This window comes from Gopherus flavomarginatus, chromosome 1 (assembly GCF_025201925.1).
Source record: "Gopherus flavomarginatus isolate rGopFla2 chromosome 1, rGopFla2.mat.asm, whole genome shotgun sequence".
Classification (NCBI taxonomy): domain Eukaryota; kingdom Metazoa; phylum Chordata; order Testudines; family Testudinidae; genus Gopherus; species Gopherus flavomarginatus.
In genome coordinates, this window is record NC_066617.1 from 207,365,645 (window position 1) to 207,380,738 (window position 15,094).

Genomic DNA, 15,094 nt, shown 5'->3' on the forward strand with positions numbered 1-15,094 from the left:
GGAGCTTAAAGATTACTAAGGTTATTTTTTTGGTTGTGTTAAACCCACAAACTGTATTAGTTTAATACTTTCTATTTTCTGCAAAATAAACAATATTTCATGTAAGCAAAAGATGCAATGAAGATCCATGAGTGGGGAAGTCCTTGGTAAAAAGAGGTTTTTGTCTTCCTAAAAAGAAAAGACAGGTTGATAGAAAGCACATTTCTTATATTTGCTTAGGAAGTAATGCGTACAAAGAATTTTCTGGATGGCTGGAAAGACCCACCTTGTCCTGTCATAGGGTGAAGCTTGACTATTCAGTCCTGAAGCAGACAACATAACAGTGAAGCCAATGGAAATGATACCTATATAAAGGACTAAAGATTTACCCTTGGAGCAAAGTAACCCCAAAACACTTCTTGTTACATTTTCAAAATGCTAATGAAGGGCCTGATTGAAAGTCAATAGAAAGACTCCCATAGACTTAAATAGGTTTTGGATCAGGTCTAAAGAGCACACAGAAGGTCCAATGCTGGTTTTGTTCCAAGCACCTCACTCCTTTGCAACAGTCTTGCCCTTTACCCCATTAGCAAGGGATCTCTGTCTGAGCAAACCCCAATGAATTTTAAAGGCATGTGCCTGCTCTCCTTACATAGGCCAAACTCCATTCTAAATCAAAGATTCATAGAATCTAAGGCCAGAAGGGATTCTAAGGCACAGGCCATAGGACTTCCCTGAATTCATTTCTGTTTGAACTAGGTCATCTCTTTTATAAAAACATTCAAACATCAAAGTCAATGAAGGTTTTGCCTGTGTAAAGTATACAGGGAGAAGTGCTGAAATAGTTACTGGACATAAAGAAAATGAAACACAGCAGAAAGTAATGCAAGAAAAGATCACAAATAAAGGCAGAAGATCCTTTTATTTCGCATAGACAAAATGCAAAGAGTGTCTCATTAAATTATTTAAAAAAAAAGAAAAGAAAAACCAAAAGCAAATTGATCCCCCCTACACTCCACTGACAGCACTCATCCTAATTAACAACAAAACAAAAAGATCGATCAAGGACCCATTTTCTAATTTAAAAAAAAGTGTGCGAACATGACAAAAGACTTCTTGATTTCCCAGATCAATCTCCCTGTTAAAGTCACAAATAGGGTGATTTGTTTTCCTTCTTTTTAATCTTGTGTGATGGAACTTCCAGTTAAAATGTTTTATTTAGTCCCCATGCACTTTGTAGAAAATCAGTAAAAACACAAAAGCTTGTGAAGATCAGAAAACTGGACTTCTTTTACCCAAAAATTCAGATGTCCAGTCAGATGAAGCTCACGCTCAGACAGAAAAAAAGCAGGAGAGTCTTTGCACTGTCTGTAGTTTGCATTTTTTTCAAATATTTTGGCAATCTTCTTTAATTATAAATATTGGAATTCAATAAAAAAGGTAGCTTTGATTGGTTTTTTTAATTGTAAGTATTTACAGCCACTGTCCAGCCATGCTCTCTTTGTTATACCAGGGTGTAAGATTTTGCGTAGGGATTGTTTCCTTTCAAGTGGCCCCGGGAGTCCAGCAGGGATTCTTGGGAGCTGCTCATTTTAGCTGCCTGTCCTAGCTCAGCCCCTTCTCGCTGAGGTAATGTTGCCACGGCACCAGGTTGCCATGACTGTACTTCTCTCGTGGAGGATGTTTCCATAGGTATCGGCTCCAGAACTGTGGGACGCTTCAAGGTTCGGCTTTTCTGAGGTTCCAAGCAGGCTTGGCCCAAACCCAGGTCTCTGCTAGTGCCTGAAACTCCTCGGTTCAACAAAAAGTCCATTCTAAGATACGGTGGCAAATGCATGAGGTCACCTGTGAAGAAAAATATGAAAAGACACCTCTTAGTTGTCTTCATGCAATTCAGCAAAACTGCCTATTTGGCTGATATAGACTCAAGCATTTAGGCAGCCATTTAATCTGATTTCAAAACAAGGTTTCCCTGACCCAGTCAGAATGTTCATAACTCAAAGGCAACGAAGCTGGTCAAAATGTATTTTATTTTGTATGAAAAAAAACTGAAGGACTTTGCACAGCCTGTATGTCTTATGACATCCATCTCTGGTCCCCAACACAACACCATCTGAGTGGTAGAGAAGTTCTATCATCCCTGTTGTACAGATGGGGAACTGAGGCACAGAGACTAAATCTGTGGTAGAGTAGGGTATTGAATCTGGATCTCCAGATTACCAAGGTTAGTGGCCAACACACTGCAGCATGCGTCTTCCTTTCCTGATGGTAGCCATTTAACTACACACACATTCACTTATTAGCGTACACATTAAAAAAGCAACACAGGGATACAAAATACAACACATGAACAATTAACACTGTTCAGTTAACATTACTATGAACCCTCACTTTTTCCATCTCCTGACTTTTGAGCATTTATAGTTGTAGCTAATAATGCTACACTGACGAGGCTAGAGGATTTATGATTGCACACTTCCTCCCATCATTTTTTGCAGGCAAGGTGCTTCGTACAGAGCTAGGGAACCCACTCCCACTGTTGAATTGGAATAGCCTCTTTGGAGCTGCTCTGTGGTCACTGTGCACCACGTGGGGAAAAGATGTAGGGTATCCTTGTTCTTATGCATGCATCTGCCCATCTGCTAGCCCTGCTACACAAACCAGTTTAATTTAATCTAATATTGTCTTATTCTTTCATAGACTCACTTGCAAAAATTCAAGGAGACCAGAAAAAAGAAGCAAATTTAAAGCATGTCTCCTTCCAAAAAGCTTTGATATTGAAGATGTATCCATGGGTGATGATGGTGGGAAATACCTTCAGATCTGGGTGCTTAGTATAGCACAATAATGACAATTAAGCTTTTTTAGGCCTCCACTCCCATCCACAGTCACATAACTGAAGATCTCTACACTGTACCTCACTAGGTTCCAGAGTCTGGGCTCCAGCCCAAGCCTTAATGTCTACACTGTAATTAAATAGCTTCCTAGTCCAAGCCCCATGAGCCTGAATCAGCTGATGCGGGTCAGCCACAGGTATCTAACTGCTGTGCAGACATACCCTAAAAGGGGATGAAAATTCTCAGAAGCTTATAGCTTTCTATTACAATGCAACAGCAACTGCTTCCAGCATCCCATGATTTAGATAAATTGGAGAACAGCATTTTCACATGTCAAAGTACTCCTGTAAATGGATAGAATTCCCTTCAGGGTTATATGTAAAATTACACCCGTATTTATAAAATGAATGCATGCCAAATGTTTTAAGTAAAAGTCCTTTCTAGCACAAATAATAGTACATACACCTGAACTGCTGGAAATGGCAGAAATGCAGGCTGGTCTATATTAGTATCATAAACAGCAGAGGACTTCTTGATACCATGTTGCAGAGAGAGTTTGATGAGGACACAGTGGCAAAATGAGAACACATGCATGGAATTAAGCAACAGGCTGCAACTTTTATTAAACTTTAACACAAGGGAGGGGCGCTACTTGCCAATCATCCTTGTTCTCCTATCTCAGACATTTAGTTGGTTCCAGGACTCCTTACCATATGACCCATAACATGAGGTGGCTTTCCTCAGTCTACCCCCCAAGACTCAGCTCTTTCTCTCAGTCCTAGCACCTTCCCTCTGTGAAGGGGATAGAGGGTGCTGCAGGGCGGGGACCGCACCCTGCAAAAGCCACAAGGTCTCAACCTATCACATGAGCCCAAGGCCCATCACCAAAATCACAGGTCTTTTACCTCTGGGAACTGTTCATTTTATTCTTTTACCCACATTGGAAACCGGCCACAAGTTGAAATGGATAAACAACTACATCCAAGTACCTCATTTAGGTAGTAAGCATGATCCTACTTAACCCATGATGGCTTGAAAGTGCTGCAAGAAAGGCAAAAATCTCACTGGTCTTCTGCCAAATGGCACATGGGAGAAAAAATTCCTTCCTGACCCCCTAAACAGGTAATTGGCTAGCCCTGAAGCATCTGTCAGGCTGGGTTCACATTCCTAGTTCGGGTGGATAGGGTGGGCTGCTGGAATAGAGCCGAATAAGGCTCTACATGGCCCCTGCACTGGACTAAATTCTGGGAGGTGGGGAATGCTGGCCAATAAGCACCCCGCTCCTTGAGCTGGCCAATGGGTGCCAAAGACTCCAATGGGAGGAGCTACATATTGTGCCTTGGCAAGTTCCTCCCTCCCCTGCTACTGGGACTGTCCCCCTTTCACTGCTGGCCCGGTCAATTGATGCAGGTGGGTGGTATTTTTGACTAATCAGACTGAAAGTTGTCCAATACTTTAAAATAAAACAGATTCTTTACCTTGTCCTAAAAGTAAAGTCAATGTTATTGTTATCTAAAAATAGCTTCTATTCTAGCTTCTAATCTATTCATGATTTAAAGTCACAGACAGAAAAATTGCTGAGAAGTTATATTTGGACAGAATCACAGTTTATTCCTGTGGATCTCCTGCAGGCACTGTTTGGCACTATATGTTTTATTCTAGTTACATTTCTAATACAGATCTACAGTTGTCATAAACGGATAGTTAAGAGTTAATAGAATAAAAGTACTTCATGTCTCTTTTGCCTGTAAAGGGTTAACAAGATTAGTGAGCCTGGCTGTCACCTGACCAGAGGACCAGTCAGGGGACAGGATACTTTCAAATCTTGAGGGAGGGAAGTTTTTTGTGTGCTGTTAGTGTTGGTTGTTGTTCTCTCTGGGTTCTGAGAGTGACCAGACGTGCAATCAGGTTTCTCTCCAATCTCTCTGATACAGTCTCTTATATGTCCAGAATAGTAAGTACTAGGTAGATAAAGTGAGTTAGGCTTATGTTTGTTTTCTTTATTTGCAAATGTGTATTTGGCTGGGAGGAGTTCAAATTTGTATTTTGCTGAAAGGATTTTAATTTGTACTTGTATACTTAGGCTGGGAGGGTGTTCCCAGTGTCTATAGCTGAAAGACTCTGTAACATATTCCATTTTAAATTTACAAAGATAATTTTTACTGTTTTTTTCTTTCTTTAATTAAAAGCTTTTGTTGTTTAAAAACCTGATTGTTTTTTTCATTCTGGTGAGACCCCAGGGGACTGGGTCTGGATTCACCAGGGAATTGGTGGGGAAAAAGGAGGGAAGGGGGAGAGAAAGGTTAATTTTCTCTCTATGTTAGGATTACTTTCTCTCTCAGGGTGAGTCTGGGAGGGGGAGAGAGAAGGAAGGGGGAAGGTGAATTTTCCTCTCTGTTTTTAGATTCAAGGAATTTGAATCACAGTGATCTTCCAGGGTAACCCAGAGAGGGAAAGCCTGGGGAGAGGCAATGGTGAGGGAAAGGGTTTACTTTCCTTGTGTTAAGATCCAGAGGAACTGGGTCTTGGGGGTCCCCGGGCAAGGTTTTGGGGGGACCAGAGTGTACCAGACACAGGAATTCCTGGTTGGTGGCAGCGCTACAAGTACTAAGCTGGTAATTAAGCTTCGAGGAATTCATGCTGGTACCCCATCTTTTGGACACTAAGGTTCAGAGTGGGGAATTATACCATGACAACAGTACACAGTATTTAACACCCACATAGTAGGATGTAGTGCGCATCTCAGGATTCAGCTGACATACTGCAGCATCATTTATACAAGAACAGGAAAAACAGTGTGTGCCAGTAATTATATGGTTACCACTTAGAAGATGAAAGGCAAATTGTCAAGGGCCTAATAATTACTACTTTACACTTCTCTGATACCTCATTCCAGAGTAGTTTACATATACACGAGTCACTTTAACTACTGCACTACTGCAGTCACCACAAGGGTGAAGTGCATCAGTACACAGCTGCACTACTCAGCTGGTAAGGACAGGAAGTGAACGACAGTGTATGCAACTGAAATGAGAGAAAGAATTATGGTAGATGGTATGTAATTTCCTGTACAGGCCTGTGGGATTCACACATTTATGCTTGCAAATATTTTGAGGTTAGGTTATTAGCCATCAGGACCTGGGTTTTATGTTGCATCTGAACAATGATACACTCAGCAGGACAGAGCCCTTTAACACCATGTTGGAACATTGGTTCCATATGCTTCAGGGAACAAGCGCCACCTACTGTACTGAATCACCAAAACAATTTTTGCAAAAACAGCTTTTTCCCTGGAGATCACTCTCATCATAGCAATGATTTTAGTGCACTTAACTCCTACTACCCACAGTGGAAGATGATACAGCTGTATCACTTCATTAAGAATAGCATGGAACTGGTCATGCCTTAAATATGCCATATAAACTGGCCACTTATATCCATTGCAGCTTGCACTATATGTTCCACAATATACTTTATGTAACCGTAACAAACTCAGAGTGAAAGCCAGATCTTGGATTATTGGCAGGCCCTACTCTCATATTAAGTTTGCATTTCAATCACTTATCACTTTGCTGCTTCCTGAGACTAGTGGATTAAACATGGATTGTAAAAAAGAAAAGTGTTTAACTTCATATAGCTGAAGTTTTACTTTCAAGATGCTGGATAAAAGACTATATATATATATATACACACACACAAATTTGAGAGCTTTCTGTACTATATGAAAGAAGAAGGTTTCCCTGAATCCACTTCTGCTTAGAGAGTCTTTAATCTTTACAAACAATATGCAGTAATTTTTATAGTAATTTGCATATGAAGGGGTGCACAATTTTAACAGGATTGTATTAATACATCACAAACTAAGAAGTGCACTAGATACAACCTAGATGGCGCTACTATAAGGTGGGTGCATAACTGGTGAAAAATTGTTCCTAGAGAGTAGTTATCAGAGGTTCACAGTCATGATGGAAGGGCATAACGAGCGGGGTCGCACAGGGATTGGTTATGGGTCTGGTTCTGTTCAATATCTTCATCAATGATTTAAATAATGGCATAGAGAGTACACTCATAAAGTTTGCAGATGATACCAAGGGGGGAGGGGTTGCAAGTGCTTTGGAGGACAGGATTATGATTCAAAATGATCTAGAAAAACTGGAGAAAAGGTCTGAAGTAAATAGGATGAAATGCAATATGGACAAATGCAAAGTACTCCACTTAGGAAGGAACAATCAGTTGCACACATACATAATAAGAAATGACTGCCTAGGAAGGAGTACTATGGAAAGGGATCTGGGGGTCATAGTGGATCACAAGCTAAGTATGAGTTAACAGTGTAACACTGTTGCAAAAAAAGCAAACATCATTCTGGGATGTATTAGCAGGAGAATTGTAGGCAAGACATGAAAAGTAATTCTTTCGCTCTTCTCTGTGCTGATTCGGCCTCAACTGGAGTATTGCATCCAGTTCTGAGTGCCACATTTCAGGAAAGATGTGGACAAATTGGAGAAAGTCCAGAGAAGAGCAACAAAAATGATTAAAGGTCTAGAAAACATGACCTATGAGGGAAAATTGAAAAAACTGGGTGTGTTTAGTCTGGAGAGCAGAAGACTGAGAGGGGACATGATAACAGTTTTCAAGTACATAAAAGGTTGTTACAAAGAGGAGGGAGAAAAATCGTTTTTCTTAACCTCTGAGGACAGGACAAGAAGCAATGGGCTTAAATTGCAGCAAGAGCTGTTTAAGTTGGACATTAGGAAAATCTTCCTAACTGTCAGAGTGGTTAAGTACTGGAATAAATTGCCTAGGGAGGTGGTGGAATCTCCATCATTGGGGATTTTTAAGAGCAGGTTGGACAAACACCTGTCAGGGATGGTCTAGATAATACTTAGTCCTGCCATGAGTGCAGGGGACTGGAATAGATGACCTCTCGAGGTCACTTCCACTAACACTTCCACTAACACAGTGTGTCATCTTATCTTGGATTTACCCTGAACACTAGCTATGTTGTGTGATGTCCACATTTGCATATTGTAATGAAGCAGTAGCTTTTGTAACAAGAAAGAAGCATCATTTCCTGCAACTTCTAAGATAAACAGATGATTAAAAGTGTTGAAAAAGAAAACTTTCAAGAATCTAACATCTCGCTTACCCCCCTTGCTAGGACTGGAGCCATATCACGGCATGAAAAAAGTCTTTGATTTGTTAGAACTAATATTTCTGACTGAAAAACAGTCTTTGAGATATGACCACAGGGGTCCACTTTAGCTTCCTAGATCAAGGGTGAGGGTATTCTAAGAAGATTAAAAAGGACGGGAGAGCCATGGCTACAGAAGTAACATGGCAGGATTTCATTTCTCATATTTCTGGATATATTGGTATACTTGTTTTTCGGTTTGTTCCTACTCTGCCAAAGTTGAATTCAGTTGAATGTCAAAATTTTCAGGCAAAGCATTATGAGATTTTGGTTCATTGCCTTTGATGCTCTAATTACCTCTTTTCAGTGCTGTGTGTGCCTTATTAGCAAAGAAAGCAAACCTTTCAACTGCGTAAGCACTGCAAATGAATACATTTAATAATTTATGCATTTAGGCTTAATTAGTACAAAAGCCATTCAGAATCTACAGCTTTCTGATGGGTTGAAAAATAAGAGATATACTGTCTGTGGAAAAATGGAGCATGTACATCAATTCTAATCATCCATTCAAATATGAGCCCAGCAATTTAATTGAGCATTGACTTTCTCCTTCCTTCTGAATGGCCAAACCTCTACAGCAGTTGAAACAGTTCACACAGTTCATGTTATGAAGTGATATCTTCTAGAAAATTAAAATAACCAAAAACTGTGACTTCCCTACATGCATTTATCATTTACAATATCTTTTTCCCAGAAAAGGGATGTTTCCTAAGGCTGTGACTGCACTGCAAATAGGTGTGTTTTTACACTGAGAAAGCAAACGATGGAAAATCCTAGCTGAGATGAATAATTGTTAACTTCATGCAGCTAAGGGAGGTCAGATCTAGGCTGGAGAGCATAGGGCTGACCTTGACTGGCTACAATGAGATAAAAACCACTTATGCTTTTCCTCCACTAGGATTTTACAGTGAGATAGCTATTTTGATCCAAACCAAACCAAACCACCAATTAACTCAAACCCAAACCAAGCCCACATCTTTTTACCTATGAAGACATAGCCTAAGTATCCTTCAAACTTCAGAAAGTTTTGCCACCTTTTTTTTAAACTCTTCCACACAAGCCAAGGATCTGAGTCATGCTCATTACAGGAATCTTGTAGGCTTTGCCAAATCAAAACCAATTTTCACCTGAATGCTCCAAAGTATTTCTCCTCAATGATGACCATTTTCCTGACAAATTTCAACCTTCTATTCCCACCTCTTGAGGTGTGAAATGGGTTCAAACAAAGGGGGCAAGATTTTGAATAATCAAAAAGGCTTTTCATTCTCAAGTATGGCTGAACAGTTTTCACTCAAACATTGAAAAAAAATTCAGCTTGGCTGATCGCAGGCTAGGAAACATCAGTTTGAAAGAGACATTTCAGAAAGTTACAAGTGGCTGAAAATTGGATGTCAGGAAATTCTTAGGTAGCCTTAAATAGGACTGTTGTCTCAATCTAGCTGTAATACTTCTTACAATTGTTGCTGTCAGTATTTTGAAATGAGATCTTGCGCCCACATTGTCCGTTTTATGCTGCACTGAACCAAAAGAGTTGTCTGTGTTGCACTACAATAATTTCCATAGCAACAGGCTATGAAGTTATAATAATCACAAGGAATAAGTGAAACTATGAGAAAGAAAAAACCTCTATTCAAACACAAACCTCTTAGGATTAGATAGTGCTCATGTTTTACTCAACTGAGTAGGGCAGCAAGAAGGATCAGCCTTGTGCCTCCTTGCTTGGCCTACACAGATCTTGGGTTTGAGTCTGACGGAGAGCACATCTCTTGCTTTGTGAATGCTAGCCCCAGAGAGAAACTCTGCTCTGCTTCTTCCCCTTCTTACTCACTGGCAGAGTAACTGGCCAGCCATCAGGGGGAAATAAGCTCTATCCTTTCAAGAGCTAAAGATACTTATTCTCTTTCACAGGAAAAGGGGATCACCTGTTCCTGGCAAATAGAAATTATGTCACCCTTTACTAAGCACCGAGTCTCAGGTATGTCTACATTGCAGCTGGGAGGTGTGATACCCTGCACAGACACACATGACGCCTAAAAAATGCAGGGTGTCCGCAGTTCCACAGGTTAGCTGCCAAGTACAATCCCATCTGACTCCTTAAGTACATAGTTGGGCAGCTAGCCTGAGACACCACCTGTGTCACCATGGTCACACTGCTATTTTTAGCATGCAAGCTTGAGCAGAGCTAGTGTGAATCTGTCTACCTGTGCTGGGAATTACACCTCCCAGCTGCTGCGTGGACTTACCCACAGGCTCAATTTAGCCCTTAAAGAAAAAGAAAAGGAAAAAGATGAGAAAAATATTCACCCAATATTTTTAAAATGCTCACTTTTTTCAAGATTGCTCCAATGTGCAAGTCCCTCTAAGTGAAAAACAGGGAATCAACACAGCTAGGGTGTTTTTAATTAATATACTAATGTGGAAAACTCAACAGAGGGCAGAGTGATCAAACAGGACTCCACTGTGTGTTGAAGACTAGTTGAAAGGGAACTGAAATTTTCCCATGCAAATTAGTGACTGCTCAACTGAACAGCTCTCAGCCAAATGGAACCCTCCAGTAACAATGAGCTATGGAAACCTACGTTCTTTCGGACACTTCAGAGCACATTGGATAACCTCTAGGCCCTCTAAGAAAACAGGCAGGGTGACTGAACAACAGATGAAACAATCTTTCAACTTTAATAGGAAACTTTCCAGAACACGTGCTTTGTAGCAGCCTCAGAGCTCTCTCTGGTTGCTGAATCCCTTAGATTAGCCTAAGCCAGAAGAGGAAGTGTAACCGCATGCTTTATACCACAGCATTTGACTTTCTCCAGGGGAGGGAAAGAGAACCAGTGGGGAGGAGATATGGATCTTAGTTGGATAGTCTGTGCAGAGAGCCAGGCAGGGTAACTCAATTAGAAAGAGCCAGAAACTTCCAGAACAGATTGTGGTAGTTACTAGGCAAGCTCAATAACTGTTCTGAGGTTGTATAGGAAATTTTCATTGAGGGCCACTTACCTGGCAGGTTATACTCCCTCTGGGAGTAGAGCCAATCAGAGCCTTATAGACTCAGTGACTGATTGGCACAGGACCAAGAAATGTGACTGCGGTGAGGCCTGGGTCCCAATCCCTGTACTACTTTGGATACATTTCTGTTGCACCAGCAACTGTGAGAACCAATCAGCTATTAACCCAAGGGCTGGAATGCCACTAGCTGTGAAGATCCCCAGGCTGTTTGTTTGCTGACAGGGCTCTGAAGTGCTTGAAAGGACTGAGGTGCTGCCAATCTCCTCCAGCTCTGAAGACTACAGGTGACACACGCTATATACTATGATCACACTATAAAGACTGAGAAATCATCTCCAAGAGGAGATCAGTGGGGAATGTATCTTGATGTGTGTGCTGAAGTATAGCAAGTGTTATGACAAAACCTTATATTTGAATCTTTGTAACAGAAACAAAGAGGGATAACACTTAGTCCTGTCAGGAGTGCAGGGGACTGGATAGATGACCTCTCAAGGTCCCTTTCAGTCTTATGATTCTATGAGCCTATGAAAAGTCTGTGTAAGGAACACCAATAGCTTTACTGTGTAATAGCTTTTGTTTAAAAGTTATTCATAGTATTCCTAATACCATTTACAATGTTTGAAACTATTAATGATGTGTTTTGTGTGCATTAAATATTTGTGTACAGTATGCTCTCTTTGAAATTGACTGGGACCTATTAACATCTATTTACTAAGGCTTTACCTGCAGCACCCCTGAGGTTTAACTTGGTGTATTGCTTTTCAAAAAGTCCTGAAAAGACAAAATGCTGGCCTGTGCTCCAGCAAAGAGTCAAGCTCAGGGGCTGGAAGAAGGAGAGTGTATAGATATAAAAGCTATTGCTTGAGTTATCCGCTGCCTCCTCTATTACAGAAGGACTGGGCCTAGCCTATTCACTCCTTTTTCTACCCCACACACTAACATAGAGCTATCATAGAACTATTATCTAGCCTGAGTTGGAAAGTGTTCGTCAAAGAAGGAGTGGCTCTATTATTGACTAGCCATGTAGCCAGGAGAAAAAAGGAAGTGGAAGTGTAACTCGTTCTCTGATTGGCCAGGAACCTAGCTGTGAAAGCACTGACTAGTTCTCAGCTTGGTTTGAATGCCTTCAACTAGAGCTCAAACGCCTATGAAAACACCTCAAAGGGCTCAACTTTTGGCATATTTAAATGAGTTAAAGGATTAATTTTGAATGGGATCCAATAGGGATACTCAATTTTTGATGCATTTTAGTAGTTTGCTAACTTGCAACTAGGTGACTCTCAGCTTCTCTTTTTCATATGGGTAACCATCATGACAGTAGAGCCCATGCCATCCCATATTTAGAGTTTCTCACAGAGATGGAGATAGGGGTTTTAATAGTTCACAGATGGCACTAAAAAACCAAAAACAAAAATAACCCCAACCCAAGGTGAAAACACGGACCTATGCCTGTAAGCACATAGTGTAAAAGAAATAAAATCTCCATGCTACACTCTTCTAGTGAGACACTCATTTGGAGATATCCAGAACTTCCCTGTAATAGTTACTATATCTTGACTGGATATTTAAAACTCCTTTCGTTCCCTTCATGGCTGCATTTTATACTCAGGAAAGGAATTATTTTTATGAAATCTTTGTAGAGCTCTATATCTGCGCACACCTATATACTTAACTGCTTCTTGCAAGCTGCTGATGTTTGCGTGTTCACAACAGCTTCCCCCCCCTAATTTTTTGAATAATTAGCAGTTAAGTTTCACACAATGAAACAAACCCACCTGCTGTTGATTCCATTCATCATTGTTCAGCTACTCGTTGTTTATAATCATAATACAAATATCCACCGGGGTATGAGTAATGCTATAGTTTAGTGGTCAGAACCTCAGTTTGTGTAAACTGGCATAGCTGTATTGATTTCAGTGAGACTAAACTGATTTACACTTGGTGAGGACCTGGCCCTCAGTGATCAAAAATGAAAATTCCATCTCACATGGAACATTTTAAAAGAATGTAACTTACTAAAATACTTAGGCTTAAGCCTTCTAATTCCTAAAACAGGTTCTTAATCAATGAGTGTCTTAAACAAAACCACTACCACTATAATTGAACTGAGAACATACTGTGACAGACCCAGACCAGTGGGGTACAGAAGTCTGGTCCTACTGGCATCCAGGAGGTGGGCGGGCTTCGCCTGCCCACTTCTAAAGGACCTCCCCGCAGCCTAAGGGGAGGATCCACAGGTCTGTGACACCAAATAATTCTGTGGGACAACTAATGAAAAAACAGGATCGGGAGTGAGGTCACAGGGTTAAACGAAGAGAACCTAATGGGGACACCAAGCAGAGAACCCGGACAACGCCCACTGCTCCTCGAAGGTGTCAAGGGAGCCAGTGGATGCTGTCCAGAGGAACTCTGCCCGGATGCGTGAACGGACGGAGGAGCAGAAATAGGCCCCACAGTCGCAGGTAATCCCATTGGCCAGCCTCCTCTCTCTGGTTTTATAGATGGCTAGTTTGACCAGGGCCAAGAGGAGGTTGATAAGAAGATCCTGCGACTTTGTGGGGCCACGGATGGGAAGTGCGTAGATAAAAAGGTGAAGGGAAAAGTACAACCAAAAATGCAATAAGATATTCAAGAGGAGCCAGAAAAGGGGTTGCAATCTGGCGCACTCTAAATAAATGTGCGCCAGGGTCTCTTTCACGCCACAAAAAGGGCAGGTGTTGGGGACAGGAGTGAACCGCGCCAAGTACACGCCCGTGCTCACGGCCCCGTGAAGGAGCTGCCAGCTGACATCCCGGGCAGGCCTCGGGACCAGAGCAGAGTATAAGTTGGCCCACCGGGGCTTCTCTCCCTCGAGAGGTGGCAGGAGGTCCCGCCAGTTGGTATCGGGGTGGGACGCAAGGGTGAGGTAGTGGAGAGTGTGGAGCACGAGTGTGTACAGAACAAGAGTATGGTCCTATTGGCATCCAGCGGGGGTGGGCGGGCAAAGCCCGCCCACCTCTAAAGGGCCTCCCTCCAGCCTAAGGGGAGGATCCACAGGTCTGGGACACCAAGTAATTACGGGGGACAATTAATGAAAAAACAGGATCGGGAGTGAGGTCATAGGGCTAAACGAAGGGAACCAGATGGGGACACTGAGCAGAGAACCCCGGACAAGGCCCACTGCTCCTTGAAGGCGTCAAGGGAGCCAGTGGACGCCGCCCAGAGGAACTCTGCCCTGATGCGTGAACAGACGGAGGAACGGAAATAAGCCCTACAGTCGCAGGAAATCCCGTCGGCCAACCTCCTCTCCCTGGTGTTGTAGATGGCCAGTTTGGCCAGGGCCAAAAGGAGGTTGAGAAGGAGATCCCACGACTTTGTGGGGCCATGGATGGGGAGCGTGTAGATAAAAAGGTGAGGGGAGAAGTGCAACCAAAAACGCAAGAAAATATTCAGGAGGAGCCGGAACAGGGGCTGCAACCTGGTGCACTCCAAATAAATGTGCGCCAAGGTCTCCTTCTCACCACAGAAAGGCAGGTGCTAGGGACAGAGGTGAACCGCGCCAAGTACACGCCCGTGCTCACGGCCCCATGAAGGAGCCGCCAACTGATATCCCCGGCGGGTCTCGGGACCAGGGCAGAGTACAAGTTGGCCCACCGGGGCTCCTCACTTTCGAGAGGTGGCAGGAGGTCTCGCCATTTGGTATCGGGGCGGGACGCGAGGGTGAGGTAGTGGAGAGTGTGGAGCACGAGTGTGTACAGAACAGGAGTCTGGTAGAGGGCAAATATACAGGTCACTGGCTGAGTAGTTTTCTGTTCCCTGAGTGACTAGAGCAGGGGCTGCACTAGAGTAATCAGGAACCTGCTAGAACCAATTAAGGCAGACAGGCTGATTAGAACACCTGCAGCCAATCAAGGCAGGCTAATCAGGGCATCTGGGTTTAAAAAGGAGCTCACTCCAGTCAGGGAGGGAGGAGCTAGAGGAGAGGAAGTGCGTGTGAGGAGCTGGGAGCAAGAGGCACAAGGAGCTGAGAGTGAGAGGCTGTGCTACTGGAGGACTAAGGAGTACAAGCATTATCAGACACCAGGAGGAAGGTCCTGTG

The 15,094-nt window shown here is 42.5% G+C and overlaps 1 protein-coding gene across 2 annotated transcripts in view; it reads right to left on the reverse strand.

Moving 5' to 3' along the window:
• Positions 1 to 937: 937 nt before the first annotated feature.
• The window catches only part of DSCAM (DS cell adhesion molecule), a 680,512-nt gene continuing 666,355 nt past the window's right edge, over positions 938 to 15,094 (reverse strand). For both annotated transcript variants that reach the window (XM_050933241.1, XM_050933240.1), the window contains exon 33: positions 938 to 1,824. In XM_050933241.1, the coding sequence (XP_050789198.1) occupies positions 1,484 to 1,824 (341 nt within the window). In that variant the 3' untranslated portion in view covers positions 938 to 1,483. The remainder of the gene's footprint in view (positions 1,825 to 15,094) is intronic.